The 21339-nt window shown below is 45.4% G+C and overlaps 1 protein-coding gene across 1 annotated transcript in view; it reads right to left on the bottom strand.

The window, feature by feature from the left end:
- MARCHF4 (membrane associated ring-CH-type finger 4) overlaps window positions 1-1125 on the bottom strand; it is a 98519-nt gene extending 97394 nt beyond the window's left edge. Inside the window, exon 1 of the mRNA XM_057744739.1 lies at window positions 613-1125. Within this exon, the coding sequence (XP_057600722.1) occupies window positions 613-1125 (513 nt within the window). The remainder of the gene's footprint in view (window positions 1-612) is intronic.
- Between the last annotated feature and the right edge of the window lie 20214 nt (window positions 1126-21339).

Genomic DNA, 21339 nt, shown 5'->3' with positions numbered 1-21339 from the left:
GACTGCCAAGAAGTATCTTAGCAAACTGTTCAGTCTTCATGAATGTATAATCCCTCTCCATTTCCTCCTCAGTGACTAAAACACACTGCTGAGGATGTCAATATAATACGGGAGCGGTTCATCTCAAAGCAAAGGAACAGGCATAGGCTTGCTGAGGACAAGATCTCCACACACTATCAGAGAGGAAAGAAGTCTGAATCTGGAACTGAAGATGGGCTGGGGAAACGTCAGTAACAACAAGTCAGGTACAGGGATATCTTGGTAACAAGCAGGAATGTACCACCAAGTTTCTTCATTTCATCCCTTCCAACTTTTGAATCTTCTACTCTGAGGATGCTTATGAAATTTTTGGATAGAAGTGAACATATTCCGATTGAGCACTGGAAAGAAAATTTAAAAGTTGGGTACAACTGAGCCACCAAACAGGCTCCACCAGGCACCAGACACCTCTTGCGCAAACTTAACCACACGACACATCATGGAGGATCCCTTAAAACTTACAGTCCTCACACTAGAAACATCACAGTGGTTCCCCAGGGCAAATAGGCGAGTAGCAATCTGCAAGACCTGGAGATACCGTATGGAAGCAGGAGAAGGGAAAAAGGGTCTCACCTGTTCCGGGCCCTGGAAGCAGATGCGGCAGAGCGGGGTCCTCATGCCACTGTCCAGGCTGCTGCCCAGGGAGTAGCGATCCTCAGCCTTCCCCTTACAGAAGTCATCCGAGGAGGCACTGCTGAGCAGCGAGGCAGGGGGCTCTGTGGCTGGGCCACCCCAGTCATCTTCCACAGAAGGTGGCAAAGGTGGCGGAGGTGGCAGGGGCGGGGTCTCCCTGCCCACTCCTTCTCGAGGGCCCCTCCAGCCTGCCCACCCCCCGGCACCCAGAGCCGGAAGGGTGTTGTTGTTGGCTGCCAAGCCGGGGGGCTGGGGTTCGCCGTGCATGGGCAGGGGCGCTGGAGGGGGGCGCCGCAGGAGGAAAACCTTCAGGTCATTGAAGAGCATGCGGCAGCGGCACTTGAGGAGACCCTGGTGGCGCAACATCTGGGGAGCTGGAGCGCGCAATCCACAGGGGTACCAGGCACAGCAGCACCACCACCACAAGAGCAGCCCACTCAGGGGCATCCGCATGTGCCCAGTGGACGCAGAGAGCCCGGCAGGGACAGCTGGAGTCTTTGCAGAGGATAAGATGGTTTGAGGGGGTCCACAGTGTATCTGTGTTATGGGGGAAGTCTCCGTTCTCACTGGCTCCTCTTACATCCCCTCCAAGCAGCAAATAAATTGCCCTCGGGGCTGATAACTGTGAGTCACTGATTCTGAACTCTACCTGGAAAGCCCAACAACAACCAAAAATTTTTCTTGCCCCCCCACCTCTACCCCAACCTTAAGCTTTACTCTGGGTGCCTCCTTTTTTTGCCTTTGACCTGGTGGTACTGGTAGGGGCAGGGGGATAGAGAAAAGAATATCGAGGATGGGCTGTTAGGGCCTTGAGATCAAGGTCTAATTGTTAGAAAGTTCCCCAGGAGAGGCTTATTGGGTATTTCCTCTAATTCCTAGGCAGTGGGAAATTTCTTTTCTTTCATATAAAAGGGTGGGGAAGGTTATCAATAAAATTTGGAGTGGACTGAGCTGAGATTAGGGCAAGCTAGCTCAGTGAAGAATTGAGGACTGTATGTGCTAGAGAGAAAAAATAGTTTCCTTCAGGTGACAGGAGGTTGGTTGTGAGGGGGTGAGGGAGGTAAGGTGGGGAAGAGAGGAGGTTGGGAGAAGTTTTAATTCTCCTGGGCAGAAAACTGGGGCAATTAACCCCCAGAAGCACCAGAGTTGCTGTTAAGAGAACAGTGGGTGGTAGGGAAGGGATTCAGGGAAAATTGGGCAAGGGGCTTGTGCTTTGCCTTTGCAGCCAAAGGGCTGCACAGAAGAGGGGAAAGCCAATTAGGAGAATAGAGGTGGGAAGGTCAGGGACTGGGGTGGGTTGGGGGGGGAAGGAAAGAGAAGAACAGAAAAGGTAGTTTAACCCTTGCAGAGCCACCTCCTTCCTGAGCATTAAGATCCTGGCTAGAAGAAGGGTGTGTGTTTGGGGGTGGGAGGCAGAGAGTGGAGTAGAGATAAGGGTTAGAGAAGAGGGGCGTGTGGGAGGGGACTAGAGGAAGGAGTAGTTACATGATCTCAGCCCCCGGCCCACCCCTGCGGCAGTCTGTAAAACCTCTGCCCCCTTCCCTTGGCTCCATCAAAGGTCCCTTTGGGCGAGGGGCGAGCGCCAGGAGAAGGGCAGGTCCGGGCGGGTGAGTGGCCTCGCCTTCTCCTCGGGGTCCTCCTCTGGGCGGCTGTCGCCCTCCTTCTCTTGCTCCGGGTCTGCCCGAGGCCGCCGATGCTGCGGCGGCGGAGGCGGCGGCGACGGCTTGTCGGCGTCCGGGTGTCTCCGGGGCGGGGGCTGCTCGGGTTCGTCCTCTGGCTGCTGCTCGCCGTCCGACGCGGCCAAGACTCCCGGCTTCATGATCCTCCTCCTCCTCCTCCTCCTTCCCGGGGGGCCGGCCTTAAGCCCCCGCGCCGGGGCAGCGCTGCCATGCAACCAGAGGCGAGGCAGGCGTGGGGTGGGGGCGGCTCAGGAGTGAGGAGTAGGGGTAGCAAAAAATGAAATAATACTAGTGGAATAAGAATAATTCGGTTCTCAAATGATCAGAAAAGAGTGCTTCTGGAGGGGTGGGGGCGGAGGAGGGCGGCTGCTGGGTCTTCACGGCAGCTCTGCCCCCGCTACCCCCACCAAGGGCGGCCTCGGTCGGCTCTCTGCGGCCCCCCCCCTCCGCCCCTCCCTCCTCTCCGCTGCCTCTGGCTGGCTGGGCTCGCTGTTGCTACCTCTCTTCGTAAAAGCAACGAGGTAAGGCTTGTTTGCGGTGCCAGCGGAGGGTGGGGAGGGGGAAATGAAGCAGCGTGGCCGAGGTAGGAGGTAGCCAGTACTTGGCTCCGGCTTGGTCCTCGCGACTTCCCAAAACCATATATAAATATATCTCTTATAAAAGGCGAGAGGAAGTAAATCAGATTCCAGGCTGCTGCCAGGTGTTGTCTCGTCTTCCGCCGTTGCTCAGCACCCGCCCGCCGCGACTGCTGCCCCCTTGGATCAGTTCCCAAAGGGGTGGTGCTGGAAGGGAGGTGGCAGGCGGTGAGCTGACCGTCCGAGGTCTGGAAACAAGATTCCTGGATGAGGGAAGGCTCTCAGCTATCTCCGCCGCTGCAGCCGCCGCTGCTGCATTCAGCACCGCGGGCGAGTGGACAGCTCCCACCCAGACCCTGAGCGTCACGCAAGTGGGGGCCTGACGCAGACGCCGGGGAGGGATTGAGGAGGGAAAGAGAACGAGAGGGAAAGAGGCTAGAGGGAGAGAGAGAGAGAGAGAGAGGATGAGGGAAAAACTGTTGGATGGAAGGGGATGGGGAGGGACCAAGAGAAAGGGAAGGAAGGAGAAGAAGGGATTTAGGAAGGAAGGGAGGAGGGAGCAAAGTGGTGAAAGAGGGAGAAAGGCAAGTGGGGTGGAGGGGAGCATTCGTGTACTAACTAGTGCATTTTCCCCCGCTGGAGAGTATCAGTGTGGATGGTACCCCTGTAGAATTTCTTCCCTCTCTACACTTTCACTGCCCTCCTCAGCGCACATACACAGAGACGTCTACATCTCAACCAGAGTCTGTTTCCCTGCTCATATAAACATTTTAAGCAGCTATCAGTCTACAAGCCTTGAAAGACAAAATTTTTTGTGATTCTTGCACTGATTCTGGAACTTGATGAAGCCTAAGTCCCTCATGACTAGGAACTTGTGAGAAGAAAATATTTCTAACAGGGAGAGGGATGCTAACACCATTTTTGCCAGTTTCTTCTAGAATTTAAGCTCCAAAGGAGAGGAATTTTTTGGCCTATTTAAATCCTATGTGCCTAAATACATAAATAAATAAATCTTATGTGCCTAGGTCAAAGATGGCATGTGGCAGGTACTTAGTACATTTTTTTAATGGATTATGGTCACTGTCACCAAAGTTATCATTACTCCAAGCCATAGACCTCTTTCAATTGTAATCATAAGAATCCAGAGCATTATTACAGACTCATCTTAACCAATATCTCCAGACTCCTCTCTATTTGAGCCTTTCACTGAGCCACTGATAAGAGGTAATTTGAAATGGATGTTAATTTCCTCTCTTATTTCTGCTTCTGACTCATGTCATCCTACCCCCATCCTTCTCAGTGAGTGGCTAGTGAATAGAAAAGTGTCCCTAAATGTGACAAAAAAGAAGAAAATTTATAGTGGTCTGTGCAAATATTCAGTACTTGCAGTTGTAGACTTCAGTCATTTAAAACTCAGGATTGCTTTCTTGCCTTTCCTCATAACTGCTCCCCCCAAAACACACACACACACACACACACACACACACACACAGACACACACACACACCTCTCCAAGGTCATAGACTTGGACAAGCTAACCCAATGAGTCATCTACACTCCTTTAAAAATGTTGGCTCCAAAGACAGAGCAGCATGCTAAAATCTCTGCTCCAGAATATCATTGACATGAAGTTCAGCCCTGTGAATCATAAGAAAACTGCCCCTTTGCTCCCATCTCCTTCGATGATTCATTCCTACCAGATCTAGGAAACAAAGACTTAAGTGTGGTCTTGTTTAGCTCAGAGTGGTTGCTTGTTTGAATCTTGCCTCAGCACCCACCATGGATGCTGACCCCTGGCCCAAGGTGAGTGGTTGGAAGAGGATGGTGATGCTATTAATAACTACAAAATAATATGTATTTTGTTGATGAGCATAACCACTGTTCCGCGAAGTTTTTTCTTTGCTTAAAAAAAGTCCATCTGCTCTCAAAGAAAATTCTCTGTGCTCCACATTATGCTGTGATTTCCTCTGATATTGTGTAAATTACAGCCTATGATAATGATCTTATCATATATTCATCTCCCTTTAGAAGACTCAGAGCTCCTTGAAGGCAAGAATCAATATTTATATTTGAATCATCAGCACATAACATAGTGCCTAAAGTGTAGTGGGTGATCAAGAAAATGAACACTGATTGAGTGAATAGCCTTTTTGTTTCAGTGAAGCTACTGTATTTCTCCTCTTCATCCTAGACACACACACACATGTGAATGCTCTCACACATGACTGAATATCTACTTTACCTAAAATTGAGTTTCAGGGTTTTATGCCAATAAAATACTAGTTCCAAGTATGTCATGCAAGTAAATTGGGGCAGGAGATAGAAAAGCCATATGAAGCTTGTATTCAGAGTCATTGAAAGGGGTGATATCCATAAGAAGACTGTTTTTTTCCAACACTTCCACTGAGAGCAAAAAGATTTCTAGAAACAGAAAGCTGTTAAGGATGGGAAGCAACAACAGGACTGTCTTCAAAAAAAACCTAGAAAGCTTGAAATTTCTGTTTTGAATATAATGTAAATCTTGAAAAGCACCTCATTGACTTGGATTCTTCTTATTACTGACGATAAAACAGTTGTGAGCCCCCAAGAATAAAAGTCAGAAATCAATGTGTCTCAATTTAAGCAAGCATTCAAAAAATATTTACTAAACTCCAATCATAGTTAAGGCATTATATTGGAAAATATAGGGAACACAAAAAAGAATTGGTTGAAATTGCATCTTGTAGAGTCTAGTACTATAAATATGTATACAATCATATGTAAGTGATAAGTAATAAATGCTACAAAGGTAGTAAAATTTTGGGAGTGTTTAGAATAAGGAGGTAATTAATGCTTACACCTTAGCAGCAATTAGGAGGGGTGGGAGGAGGTGGAGATGCCAGAGCTCCAGGAAAGCCTTTGTTAAGAAGTGACATTTGAACTGAGTTAATATGTAGAGTTCAGAGGAGGGAAGTATATTTCTGGTAATGGGAATGCTGAATACTTTAGTCCTCCCATTTGACTGGAGTGGAAGGTGCTTGAAGGTAAGTAGCTGAAAGTAAGGTCAGAAAGGTAGACTGAAGCCAGATTACACAAGGCCCTGAATGCCACTCCAGGAGAAGATTTATTCATTGACCAGGTACTTATTTTAATGGTTTTAAAGATTTGGGGCTGAAGGTGAAGGGCAGAAATAAACTTTATCTCTGAGCAGGTTAATTAACTGGATGGGATTTCACTGCTAACAGGTGAGAAGTGATCAATATTTTTCATTTCACGCCAGAAAGTTCTCAGCTCCTTAATGGATTTATTCTTTTAAACGAGCTTGTTTTCAGATATATTTCATTACATACAGAGACGCTGGGGTCATATGAATTAGAAGAGTAGAAGAATAAGAGGCTCCAAGGAATAGTCTTCAGGAAGAAATATTAGGAGATGCAGAGTTTCAGAAAAGACTTATTACAGAGGCCATTGCACTTGTTTCACCAACCAGGGGACCCTAAAGTGATCCCATCTAGCAGCTAATGTTTCTTTTCCTAGACAGAGAGTACTCAGGGTAGAAGGCATTTTATAGAGGCTGGGGGAGAAAAGAGGTCCAGAAAGGTTAGGTGACTCCATGCCTAAGATTCCATAGCAAAGTAATTGTCAGACGAGGGTTAGAACTTACACATCTTCTAATCCTCAATACGGTTTGCTTTCCACTAATTCACAATTGACTCTCTTTAAACATATAGTTCCTCAAGAATAATTGCAGAAATACTGTTGTCATGCAGATTATTAATAACTACCATATACGGAGCCACACACCTTTTGTGCATGTACTTATTAAAAATAGAAATTCTTAAGTGCCACCCCAAGTCTACTGAAGACAAATTCCTTAGGGAGCAACCTGAGAATCTGTATTGCCCAAGTGATTTTCTTTTTGATCCTCAAAACTCCTTAGGTGGTAGGTACTTTCCACATTTTTTCTAACCAAGGCTCAGAGAAATTAAGTCTAAAGTTACATGCAGTTGGTGAACACCAAAGCTGAGATTCTAACGGAGGCCCCTCTCAACCTAAAGTACATGCTCTTCTTATGCTGCAACGCTTTCTTTTAAATTAAATTCCCGGGTGCCACATAGAATTCCCACACAGTTATTATCTGTCTGTCATACTGTGCCCCACATCAAAAGATAGTTCCAAACTCAGCCTAAGGTGTGGTAGGCAGCTTCTAAAAGGGGTCCTAGTGCTCCCCACCTTCCGGTATTCATGCCCTTGTGTAATTGCCTCCTCCTTTGGAGTGTGGGCTGGACCTAGTGACTTGTTTCTAATAAATAGAATTCAGTCAAAGTGATGGGATGTCACTTCAGTGATCAGGTTACAAAAGACGCTGACTTCCATCTTGCTCTCATCCTTTCTCTGGCTCTTCTCACTTGCTCACTCTGATGGAAATCAGATGTCACGCTGTGAGCTGCTCTATGCAAAGGCCCATGTAGCAAGGAACTGAGAACAGACGGCCTCCAGCCAAAAGCCAGCAAGGAACCAAGGCCCTTAGTCCAACAGCCCATAAGGAACTGATTGCCAACAATCACATGAGTGGACTTGGAATCAGATCCTTCCCCAGTTGAGCTTGAGCCTGGCCAACATCTTGATTGCACCCTCATGAAAGAACCTGAGTGAGAGAACCCAGCTAAGCTGTGAGATAAATGTAGTCATTTTAAGCCCTCTGTATGTTATCACAACCCTCACTCCCAACACGTATATAGAGACATCTACCTCTCAATCAGTCCATTTCTCTGCATGTAAGCATTTTGAGTAGATATTTATATGCAAGCCTTGGGAGAGAGTTTGGGGACTCGCTCATCGAACCTGGGGACTTAGTGGAAACTAAATTTCTGACGACTAAGAACTCATGGGAAGGAAATGCATCAAACATGGAGTAAGATGTTAGCATCATGTCCTTCCATTTGCTCTTCTAGAATTTAAGCTCTGTGGGGCAGGGTTTTTTGTTTTGTTTTGGTTTGGCTTTTTGGTTTCAGTCCATTTTGACCACATGTGCCTAGGTCAGTGATGGCGTGTAGTAGGTGCTCAATACAGATTTGCTGAAAGGATTATGACCACCCTACCATCAGCATAGTCATTGTTACTCCAAGCTATAGACCTCTTTCAATTGTGGATTGTAAGAATCTAGAGTGGGCTTCCCTGGTGGCGCAGTGGTTAAGAATCCGCCTGCCATTGCAGGGGACATGGGTTCGAGCCCTGGGCTAGGAAGATTCCACATGCTGTGGGGCAACTAAGCCCGTGTGCCACAACACCTGAGCCTGCACTCTAGAGCATGTAAGCCACAACTACTGAGTCCACATGCTGCAACTGCTGAATCCCGCACGCCTAGAGCCCTTGCTCTGCAACAAGAGAAGCCACCGCAATGAGAAACTCACACACCATAGAAAAGACTAGCCCCTGCTGACCGCAACTAGAGAAAGCCCATGAGCAGCAATGAAGACCCAACGCAGCCAAAAATAAACAAATAATAATAATAAAAAAAGTCATGCCAAAAAAAAAGAATCTAGAGCAATATCACAGCTCCATCTTTTTTTTTAATTAATTAATTTATTTATTTTATTGGCTGTGTTGGGTCTTTTTTGCTGTGCATGGGCTTTCTTTTTAGTTGCGGTGAGTGGGGGCTACTCTTTGTTGTGGTGCGTGGGCTCCTCATTGCCGTGGCTTCTCTTGTTGCAGAGCATGGGCTCTAGGCGCGTGGGCTTCAGTAGTTGCAGCACATGGGCTCAATGGTTGTGGCTCACGGGCTCTAAAGCGCAGGCTCAATAGTTGTGGCACACAGGCTTAGTTGCTCCGTGGCATGTGGAATCTTCCCGGAGCAGGGATGGAACCCGTGTCCCCTGCATTGGCAGGCAGATTCTTAACCATTGCACCACCTAGGAAGCCCTCACAGTTCCATCTTAACCAATATCTCAACCTCCTTATCCAAACCTTTCACTGAGACACTAATAAGGAATCATTTGAAATGGATTTTAATTTTCTCTCCTATTTCTGTTCCTGACTCATGTCACTTTACCCTATTTTTCTCAAGGAGTTTCTAGTGATCAGGAAAGTGTCCCCAAATGTGAGAAGCACATTAAGGTTTGGAGTAATTCATTACACAGCAATTGGTAACTCATACATACAGCACTGAGAGCATCAGTCACTGTGCCTGTGCTTTCTGTGCCCCAAGGCACTCTACTCTGACCTCAGATGGAGAGTTTGATCTTTCACAAGACAGTGCAAGTGTACATGTGAGAGATCACCAGGAAAAAGAAGCATTTTGGTATGCTTAATTGGTGGGCTGAACTTAAGACCTAGGAGAGCTCCTCTCAAGCCTTAGTGTGCTTTAAAGATCAGCTTGGGTGTTTGTTTAAAGTGTAGATTTCCTGGATAGATTCTCATTTCCAGAGATTCTGATTTAGTATGTCTAGTATGGTACTTGGGTTATGTGTTTTTGTCTAGTTTCTATTGAGCTCCATTGTGTGAAAATACTGGCTTAGAAGACAAAGCTCAGAGCCAGGACCTTACCGTCCCACCACTAGCCACCAGATGAGCAGGGCTGGCCATTCTCCTGAGTTGATATTCTTCTCCAGACAGGAATGAGTAAAGAGCAAGTTCCAAATCAATATCAGAAGGAGGCAACACAGTGATATGGAAAAGGTACTAAGAAGAGATTTGTGCATTTACCACTGCAGTCCGGACCATTCCTGGTGACAGAAATTCAGTAGGAAGCAAGATAGATGAAGGTTTTGCTCTCACAGTGTCCATATCCTAGTGTGGAAAACAGTTAAGTAGACAAATAAATAAAACAAGTAATTTCCTATGGTGATAAGTGCTATAAACAAATTAACAGGTTAGCGTGATAGGGAACGACCCACTAGCACGTGTATTGACTGAAGGGAAATAGACGGTGAGGACAGGGAAGGCTTTCTGAATTTAGACCAAAGAGGTGAAAAGGAACTAATGATGCAAAGATCTGCGGCAGAATGTTCCAATCAGAGAAGTCAGCAAGCAGAGAGCCTGAGGTGAAAATGAAGTGGCATGTTAGGGGAACAGAGAGTAGGCCAGTGTGAGTGGAGACTAGGGAACGACAGGAGCGGGGGATGGAAAATGAAATCGGGGAGGTGGACAAAAATCATATCATGTGGAGCCCTGTAACAACGGTGAAAGAGATTGCATTTAATTCTAAGTGAGCTGAGTAGCCAGCAAAGGATTTTAAGTAACGGATTTCTATTTTTTAAAAGGTCACTCTGGTTGCTGAGTAGGGAGTGGATTGGAGGTCTACCTCTTCTTAAACATATAATAGGCCAGACACTGTGCCAAAAATTTTATATGCTTTATCTCATTTAATCTGTGCAACAAATTTATGGGTTAGATACTACTGTTTTTCCTATTTTGTAGAAGAGGGAACTGAGGCTCAGACAGTTAAGTAACTTGTCCAAGATCAAACGGCTGGTATGTGGCTATGATGGTTAATATCAGTAGTCACCAATATTTCTAACTATTCTGACTGTAGTGAAGTGGGGATCAAAACCAAGTCTTTCTGAACCACAAGTCAATATCCTTAACTACTGGGCCATACTGCTTCTTCCTACCTCCTTATCCATTAAGACCTCTTAGATAAAGTTATGGGCTTGAAAAGATGAGAGAAAGAGGATCTAAGAAAAAAAGTGATCCTTATGAGGATAATTACTAGAGGAATAAAAGAAGAAAGAAACGAGTAGAAAATCATGCCTGTCTTTGCTTTGCTTACTACATCAATTAAAAAAAATAAAGAAAATAAAAAGGATTTCTTAGAAAAATGTTTATAGTTAGGGCATCTAGGTTTTTATGCTTGTGGCCAGGGAATTAATTGTGGTTGCTCCTCATTGAAAATAATTTTGCAGCTCATCTCTAGGGAAACATAAATGGGAATGTTCTCTACTTTGGAATAAAAGCTCCAAGCTATGGCCCTTCTACTTGCAAGCAGGACAGAATCTATATTTGGTCCCCTGTGTGGCCTTTTTCTTGGTTCAGTAAAGACCATTTGTTAGTTTAAGACTATTTATTAATCTTAACCATCTTCTCCTTTCAGCCTTCCATCACCCATCGTTCCAAAATCCCAAGGATTGACAGACAATGTCTCTGTATCGAAGTTTGGAAAGAACCCAGATAATAAGGCCAGTGTCCCCATATCTAAAGGCAATTGTGTAATAAGTTATAGTCTCCAAAGTTTACTAGGAAACCTGAGTTTGAAGGGATTACATTGAAAACCAAGATGCTAAAATGACCTCATTTTCTTGACTTAAAAATATAACACTTTCTATAAGAAAAAAAAAGGAAAAAGAAAAAAGGATTGACCAAGAAGGTACCACTTATTGCCCACATATTCATATACCTACGGATGAAAACACAGAGTGCCCGGTCTTATCCACATCCCCAAACATGTCTACAAACTGGGCATAGCTATGAGAGGATTTGCTAATTAGCATCATGTTTATACATTTATTGTCAACTATAATTACTTGTTTATTAGAACAGAGGCATCCCTGTTTATTACCATCATTATGGTCTGTCAGTAAGAGATAATGTTCTTGAATTTCACCAGTATCTGTGAATTGTACAAATCTTGCCAATTCCAGCTAGGACTCACTCTCAGTGAAAATGCTCAGAGAAGATAATTCTCAAGGAGCCAAAGAATTTTATTTCAGCTAATAAGGAGTTATCTTGCCCAACAGAACTGCAAACATTCCCCTAAGCAAGGAATTTGCAGCAAGCTCCTTCTTACTTAGCACTAATCCATGCTTCTCTTCAGCAACGTTAGGCACTTAATTGATATGTGTGTTCTTACTCCCATCTTATCACAACTCTCTAATGTAGGGTCCCATTTTCTAGGTAAGGAAACTAAGACTCAGGGAGGTCAAGTAACGAGCATTGAGGGGCATGCGTAGGATCCATTATCCAGGCCTTTCTTTCTACAAAGTCTCTGTTTTGTTCATTCTACACACACACACACACACATACACACACACACACATGACTCACACGTACATTCCCCACATAAGTGAATGGTAAGAGGAGGTTGAGTAGTCTAGTTTTTCTGGGGTACGTAATAGCAGGGATGTATATAAAGGGAATTGGCGGATGACAGGACTTAGGACCAGGAGGCAGGCTTGAGATTAGAAAAGGAGAGGTATGACAGCATGTTAAGGTGGGGGAGCTGGTGATGGGAAGAGGTTGTATTATTTGCTGAGGAAGTTAGAAAACAATGCCCAGCTGGGAATTTGGAAGGCCAAAATTTATTTGTTTGGTTTTTGTGAATGGGGGTTGGACAACCAGGACATTAATTAAGTCTCTGATTACATTTAATCGTTTTTGCTTTTGCAGATGCTTGGGGAGGGGCAGAGTGTGTGTCACATAAATGATGCTTTGCATTGAGCGGCTTCTGGCTGTGTCAGCACCACGAGTTGGGGTCACTGCGATCATAACGGGAATAGTCAACTGTTCCTGGGAGTTGATTATGTAGAGACAACGTGTAAGAAGCTTTACCTTCATTTTCTCATTTAACCTTTATATCAGTTCTCAAGGCGGATTCTATTTTTGTTTGCAGATGAGGAAACAGGAATGGAGAAGTTAAGTAAAGTCGCCAAGGTCACACAACTTTCAGAATCAGGACTCCGTGTCCCACCCTATCTGGACCAACAGAACTCTTAGACACGCCCATACACGACGTAGCTTCCATCACTCTGGCCCCAGTTTATGAGAATGCATGCTGGATTTCAAGAGGCAACTTTGTGTTTCCTTGCTTTTTTACATTGAGGTATTTACTTCTGCACACTCAAGTGCACAAATCTTAAGCAGATAGTAAATACGGTTCCTGAACCCAATTCCAACGTGGGGTGTGTGTGTCTGTGTGTCTAGGTTTCCCCACATCAACAAGCAATTCTCTGACACCAACAGAGTGTCTGAGAAACCAACTCAGTTTTCACAGTATCTACCCAGAGATAGCATCAGATGCCACAGGTACAGGGCTCAGTCCCACAGGACTGCCTTCAGATGCCAGTCGCAAGTCCAGGTTGTTACCTGTACTTTTGACCAACTGGCTACAAATCAGGGGTGCCCGCAATCCCCTCCTCAGGTTCAACTAATTTGCCAGAATTGTTCACAGAGCTCAGGAAAATCCATTTACTCATTAGATCACCAATTTATTATAAAAGGATGTCAAAGGCTACGAATCAGCAGCCAGAGATGTGCAGGGCGAGGAGGCGGGAAGGGGCGTGCGGCTCCCGTGCCCTCTCAGGAGCACCACTCTGAGATATCTCCATGTGTTCACCAACCTGGAAGCTCTCCAAATCCTGTCTTCACTACATAATCTTTTTTTTGAAGCTCTTTATTGGACTATAATTGTTTTACACTCTTGTGCCAGTTTTTGAAGTACACCAGAGTGAATCAGCTGTATTTACACATATATCCCCATGTCCCCTCCCTCCCGCGACTCCCTCCCACCATTACATAATCTTGATTGATTAAATCATTAGCCAATGGCAATAGATTCAACTGTAAGGTCCTCTCCCCTCCCCAGAAATTAGGGGGTGGGACTAAAAGTTCCAACGCTCTAATCACTTGGCTTGTTCTCCTGGCAACCACCTCCCACCCTTGGGTGGGATCCAAAAGTCATGTTTTCTGAAGTGTTTTCAGGAACTATGGACAAGAGGCCAAATACTATCCCATTGTTCTCATCACTCAGGAAATTCCAAGGGTTTGGGGAGCTGTAAGCCAGGAAGTGTAGATGGTGACCAAATATCTATGAGAAATATCTCATATTTCATATCTCGTCTGAATGACCAAATATATATATTTCCTATAAATCACAATATGGAAGATAGCTTAAGGGATCTTGACACAATTAGATACCTATGTAACAATGTCCTATGTCAATAACCACATCTGATCTGAATATGTGGCAATGATAAACATTGCAGGATATGCAGATATAATTTTTTAACTCCAGGTGACATTATTTATAACATAATGGTATAGCATGCGTGTGGATGGTTTTACATTACATCTTCTTGTTGTAATTTATAGAACCCAAGTCTCCCTTATTTTGGAAGGTATGTGAATCCAGATGCTCAAGGTATATGGGGTACAAGGTGACATAAACCAGGTTGCTGTGGGGCTTTCTATGTGTTTATATTAATTCCACTTCACATCGTAAGCACAGATAAACTTTCTTGCTATCCACATAGGGGAGACTACCAATTCCCCAGGAGAAAGAAGGTATATAAATTCAAAGTTTTATTATTGCTACATATGTATCTAAAAATCAATATTTCTATCTGTCTAGCTATCAATCTACACGTGCACATCGCATAGCCACTTAAAACAGGCTTTTTAAAAGCCACGTTGCATTAAGTGGGCTCTCTGTTAAAATAGGTTACGTGTATGTACATGGCTAAAGGTTACAGGGTGTGGGTATCACTGTACACTATAAGCTGGGGGAGTTTGCGGTATGAATATAGATTACCTTTCCACTTAAGACTGTGTATGTATCTACGTCTCACATGCGATAGCTCCATGCACAATCACATGGGACTCGAACAAAATGATATTTACCCAAAAGGATTGGTCAGTGGAGGACTTTGTCTGTGAGAAGTACTAAAGCCCTCACGTCCTGGGACCATATGCAGGGTGGACACATCAGAGGCACATCCAGAGGATTCTAGGGAATCTTCAGCCGAGACCACCTCTCCCTTTGTCCCAGCCGGACTCTGAGCAGGCAACTGTCCTCTTAGGACAATTGAGAAGCAGATTCCATCTATCATGTCCACTCCCTTGCCACAGGCTTTTTGAATATTTAATAATACCATTTGCCTTCCCAGAAAAAGAGCTCAGAGAAGCCTGCGCAGTCATGGGTACGAGCGGCAGTCAGCAAGGCTGCGGCTGACACGGAGTAGGCTGGCGAGCCATTCCCCTCCAGGAGCGTCCCCAAAGTGAAAACCCCGACAGATGGCTCTGGGCTGAGGATGTGGCAGATACAGGAGACCGTGTGGGTGGTTTCAGGCACCAGTCAGAGCCTTGGAGAGGAGGAGGAAGTACTGAGCTAGTATCAAGTGACCATGGCATGCAGTGAGAGGGAAACCAGAGACATTTCCCACTCACATATAAGAACCTGGCTCAAATTCAGGCTACTGCAGAGTATTTCATAGAGTGGCAAACCAGAATGAACCACGTTGCTCTTCTGACCCCAAGCAAACATTTTACAGACTGGGAAACTGAGGCCCAGATGGTAACCAAACTCTCAAGTCATCTAGCTGATTAGTGGCCAAGCTGTTTATATAATCCAAGACTGTTTCTACTTTTCGAATGGTTAGGTTATGCTGTAATAACAAACAGCGCCACATTTTCAGTTTCTTAACACAAAGAAAGTTTATTTGGCCTTTTCACCAAATCAGTACCAGTCCTAGTGACTCTGTAGGGCAGCTGCCTTCATGTAGTGGCTCAGCAGTCCAGCCTGCTTTAGTCTCATGACACCCCCATCTCAACACATACTCCTGTGACTGCAGTGGCAGTGGCACTGAAGACCCCATGCCAGCTCTGAAATATGTCAGCCCAGGAGCACCTCGTCACTTGAAGTTACAATCCATTGGCCACACTATTCACAAGACCCTGCGCAATTGCAAAGAAGGATGGTAAATACAGTTTTCCACGTATTCAGGAAGGGGAAGAGAATCAGAAATCTCGGTGAAGGGGCTTCCCTGGTGGCACAGTGGTTAAGAATCTGCCTGCCAATGCAGGGGACATGGGTTCGAGCCCTTGTCCACGAAGATCACACGTGCCGCGGAGCAGCTAAGCCTGTGCGCCATAACTACTGAGCCTGCGCTCTAGAGCCTGCGAGCCACAACTACTGAGCCCATGCACCGCAACTACTGAAGCCCGCACACCTAGAGCCCTTGCTCCACAACAAGAGAAGCCACCGCAATGAGAAGCCCACGCACAGCAACAAAGAGTAGCCCCCGCTCTCTGCAACTACAGAAAGCCCGTGCACAGCAATGAAGACCCAATTAATTAATTAATTTAGAAAAAAGAAAGAAAAGTCATTAAAACAAAAGGAAAAAAAGAGAAAATCTTGGTGACCACTGGTATTAACCATCATGGTCACATACTGGCTGTTTGATCTTGGGCAAGTTACTTAACTGTCTGTGCCTCAGTTCCCTCTTTTTAGAAATGGGAAAAATAGTATCTAAGCCATAAGTTTTTTGTGCAGATTAAATGAGATAAAGCATATAAAGTGTCCGGTACAGTGTCTGGCATATTATAAGTGTTCAGGAAATGGTAGGCACCATTAAAAATATAGCATGGTTAGCACACTTTCTACTTGCTTAGACAATAGGGTAAAAAGCTTGGGAGGAGAAAGGGAGAATAACCCTTAAACCCATCATTTTAACAATTAGGCTTCCCAAGAAGAAGACTAGGTCCTAAGAAACAGGTGTGAGTGGCTATTCTTTAGGCTTATGGAATATTAGGTGTGATCAAGGCACACCACACCCTAGTGTGACCATCTGGCATGAGTTGATCTTGCACCTGCCACCTGCTTGTTACAACAGCTTCCTTGGGAGGTCTGGATAGCACACTCAGAGACTTTCTAATGAAGACACTATATGCAGATGTATAGGTAAGATTAAGGGAACCAGTGGGTCATGTTGAGTCACCTTTAGGCCTGAGGACACACGGAGGAGGTACTGTTATGGGGCCTAAATGAATGTGGCCCTTTGGAAGGGGAACCACCCAACAGAAGTGCTAGTGAGATGTAGACAGTCCCACACCATGACAAAGCCAGGAGGACTCAGGAGGGGTAAATATCCAGATCTCTCCCTCCTCCCTCCTTTTCATCTCCTGAAGTTGCCAACCATTGACCAAAGCCAACTGGAAACCAGAGGACAAGGGGGTGATGTGGTCCACAGGGCTCAGCTCCAGGGCAGAGAAGTCATCCAGGGTTGGGGACACACAGCACACCTCCACCCCAGCTCTCCCTCTCTCCCAACCATCCTTAGCTGCCCCCTCCTCCTCTCCCTCCCCCTTCTCTGCTCCTCTTGCTTTCACTTTGCCAGGTTGACTGGGCATCTCCTTAGGTGAAAAGTGCTGCCTGGATGGAGGTAATTAAAGCCACAGCACTTCTATCCACCACGTGGATTGAGCAATTCACAGCACCCCAGAGTGTTCCTAGACGGATCCATGGACTGCTTACTGCTGCTACTGCTATTTTGAGTCAAAGTACAAACAGAATTCTTGCCTCTCTAGTCTGTCAGGGAGAGGAACGGGGTAGTGGGAAGCTGGGGTTTTGTTTGTTTATTTTGTTCTTGCTGCTTATCTTCTATGCACCTCATCTTGATTACCATCCCCAGTTCTCTCTGGGGAATTACCTTTTTTCCCCCAACACTCAGCTCATGTCTTCAGGTAGAGTTGACTTATTCCTGGCTCAGAGGTGGAACATATGACCTAGACTTAAACCAATCATTGCATCTAATTCTCCCTTACACAGTGATTGGTTCAAGGATGGACATGTAATGCAGTCAGAACAGTAAGATGTAGTAAGATTTTGTTAGAAATGCTGGAACTAAGATTGTTGATGAATTCCAGATAGAACACTGCAGAAGACATTCTGGTTGACTCTCCAGTAGCCACTGCAGCCTAGATGACTGTCTAAGCAAGGGTTTCTCAACCTCAGCACGACTGACATTTTGGAACAGATAGTTCTTTGTTGCGGGGTGGGGTGGGGCAAGTTGTTACTGTGCATCAAAGAAGATTAGCAGCATCCCTGTTCTCCACCCACTAGATGCCAGTAGCACCGCTCACTGCATCTATGACAATCAAAATGGCTTTGAATTGTGTCAAATGGCCCCAGGTTACATCTTCCCCCGTTAAAAAACACTGATTTAAGCTAACATGGTAATTTTACCTGACGTGTCAGTGGTTGGTTGAGGAATGGGCAAGTGGGGAAATTCTGTACCATAAAACATGAGAAGAAGTCTTCTAGGAGATTCTGGGGGACATTTCCTTTTTCTGAAGAAAGAGCTGTAGTTTTACTTCTTTTCCTGCACCTTGCAATGTCTGGATACGACACTTGAAATTTCTATAGCCATTATGCGACCATGAGGGCTCTTCTTCTAAGAGAAGAATTGATACTAGAAATGAAGGAGTAGAAAAAGCTTGGCTCCTTGATTACATTGTTGAGGCACTTAGTTAAGCATTCTGGACCTCACTAGATCTTTGGATTTCTTCTCATGTGAGGTGAAATTTTTTCTTATTGACTACACTAACTTGAGTCAGATTTTCTGTTGTTTGCATCTCAGATTATCTTAAGTGACATGGACTTCAGAATGGATGTATCCAACCCTGGGAGCTTATGGATGTTGTCTTGTGATGACAAAGGAAGATTCTACCTAAGACCTGAGAAAATACAGAGAATGCAGGACTGAGAAGAGAGAAAAGAAATGTAATTTAGTGACAATGGTTCAGGCATATGAAACAATACATTTCCTCTGCTTGGCTTTAGTCCAAGCTTTAGAGTTGGGTTTTCCGGTGACATGGTCCAGTGGTTAAGACTCCACACTTCTACTACAGGGGGTGTGAGTTCAATCCTTGGTCGAGGAACTAAGATCCCTCATGTTGCAGCCCCCCAAAAAAAAAAAGAAATAGAGTTGGGTTTTCCTTCCCTTGCAATAAGAAGTGATGTAACTGATACAGAGGGAATAAGAATAGTGCCTCCAACATCAGAAGGTCGTCTCAGAACAGATGAGAGATATGAGTGCTTTGGATGCCAGTTTCCCCAAATTAATCCAAATCCTTTGGCTGTGTCCATACCAGCAAATAAAGTAGAATGAGGACTACCCAACCTCCCCCAGCCTGCCTTTCCCAAATCCAACAAAATATTTCTGCCCAAAATATTAATAAAATTAAGAAAAGTATGAGCCTCAAATATGGACACTTGTCATAATTTCAAATTTCGCTGACTCATTGTAGATATTGCCTGGATGATCCAGAGAGATACTTGATTATCTTGGGTGATATTGGATTCATAAAAGAGAAACTTAGATACATCCCCTCTGACTTTCTCACTTTTCAGAGGCAGAAACTGAGGTCCAGAGAGGGGAAATGATTACAAAGGTCATGTGGTTCCTGGGTGGCAGAGCCAGGACCAGAAGCCACGCCTCTTAACAATGCACTCCTCTTCATTCTTCCTCACCTCACCTACCTGATGTTGAGTCTATGCAGAGATTGAGGACTTGGCCTGGCTTTCCTGTGGTGAGAGAAGTCACTCTACCAGCATCCTTATCTTATTAGTGGTCCCCACGAGAACACAGTTTTAAAATCTTTCTAGGGCAGCTGCATCAGCAGCCCTGGGAAGCCCTGGGACAGGCAGGACCCTCACCCTCAGCTGGGACAGATGGCCAGTCTGGCGAGGCGAGTCTGGCCACCTGTTCTTCTTCAGGCAGAGTTGGAGCCAGCTGGGCGCTGGAAGGCGGACTGATCAGTGACAGCAGAGTGGGAGAATGGGCCCTCCCAGTGGCAGGAGGCAGTGACTCTTTTGTGCCACCAAAAATTCAATCCAAATTTAAAGCTGACACACAGGTGGAGTGGGCGGGCCTCTGTGATTTGATGGGTTCTCTGAGGTTCTGACTGCCTAAAAATATCCCCTCTACCCACCTGCCTAGGACACCCTCCCTTCTTATCAGGCCTGCAATCTCTACCATTAGAGTCTCTAAGGTTTTAGATGACAAAGGATGGAGCATGTTTCCCAGCAGGTCACCATTAAAGTAGGTTTCCTGGGAATGGAAGGGAGGCCCTTGTGTCTGCTCCTTTTAGCACAAAGAGCTAATACTGCCAGAAGCTCAGAAAAGACAAGAGTGGCCTATTTTACAATTTTCGTCCAACTGAGACACCAGTCACTCAATTCATTTATGCTCCTATGACCAGGGCCTTGATGATATTAGGCAGCAGGCTTTCGAGACGATAAGGCAGTGAGGCCTCTAAACAAAGCATCATTTTCTGTCTCTCCTTGGTACTCCCATTTGGGTTGTCTCCCTGTAGGGGTCTGGGTCCAAGTTGGAGAACTTTTTCATGTGCTTGCTACAGCCAGAAACTGGGAACTTCCAGAGCTCTGCAGGGCTCTCCAATTACTGTTGTTGTTGTCCCCTAAATTCTTTCCCACTTCCTCTTGCCACCACTTTCCCTTGTCCAGTCCCAGGGGAAAAAGGTGTTTAATCCTGGCGTGCTCTTGAGAAGCAGAGGGGTGAAATGTGGGGGAACAAAGCAAGGCAATGGGAGAGATTCTTGGCCCGGTTGATTGACTTTGTTCACCCCATTTCAACAGGTGTGAACCTCCCTCTGCTCTGCTGTGTCAGGGGCTGGGGCCAGGGAGAGAGACTGACAGGGAGGGTCAGAGGGATCAGTTGCAGACAGAAAGGGCCTGGCAGGCAGCAGAGTGATTAATGATCTTGGGCTTAGGAAACAGACAAAAGCCAAAAGAGGGGAAGCTGATATTCACGGGATTGAGAGCTGTGCTAAGAATTTATAGGCTCTTGAAGGGGAAACTCTGAATACTTAAGAAGAGGCTTGGTGTAGGACCTTATTGGAATCAGGGTGGATACCCTGGTTTGCGTCGTCATTCATTCATTCATTAACAAGATGCACAGGGATAAGACTGGAGAAACCAAATGAGAGAATGGACTAATGTCAGACCATTCTGTGGTTATCTTATATGAGCCAGACACACCCCTGTGGGGGAAGACAGAAGGGCTTGTCCTTGAAACAAAGGGATATGCTCATTGTCAATGATCCTGGCATGAATTTAATTGGATGCTAGCCATAACGATGTAAGGAGGAGGGACTTACATTAGGAAGAAAAAAAAAGAGTATTTGTTTTCCCCTGAGTAGAATATCTCCTCAGCTGGCACCCCGAGAACAAGAACAGCCCCAGAATATTTCTGCTGTGAGTGCATTTTGGAGCAGGAGGAGGGCTACCCTTTGTCAGTGGAGCCAAGCCAGGAAAGAGATCTGAAGGATGAGCAAGAGATTCAGATAATTCTCAGTTTTCCTAATTTCTTCCATTAATCCCAGACTTAACGAAAAGTCTCCCTAAGGTTTACAGCCTGATCTCAGTGATGCTGTAGTAGCTGAGGGAAGACACCTGCTTGGGACCTAAGGGCAGAGCAGTGAGCATCATCGCCTCCCTTGAGGTCAGAGAAGTAGACAGAATTGGTGGCAGTTGTAGGGCAGTGGTACACAGTAGGAATACCATGGAGGTCAATGGCTAAGGCAGTGTCTTGGGGATATGGCAGAGTGAAATAACCTCATGGCCTTTTTCCTGGACGTGGGTAAGGCAGCACTCTAGGAAATTCTCCAAAATGGTTTGAGGGTCTCAGAGGGCTGGGGTC

Source organism: Hippopotamus amphibius, chromosome 8 (assembly GCF_030028045.1).
Source record: "Hippopotamus amphibius kiboko isolate mHipAmp2 chromosome 8, mHipAmp2.hap2, whole genome shotgun sequence".
In the NCBI taxonomy this organism is placed as follows: domain Eukaryota; kingdom Metazoa; phylum Chordata; class Mammalia; order Artiodactyla; family Hippopotamidae; genus Hippopotamus; species Hippopotamus amphibius.
The sequence above is the reverse complement of the archived record's forward strand: the minus strand, read 5'-3'. Positions and strand labels throughout refer to the sequence as shown.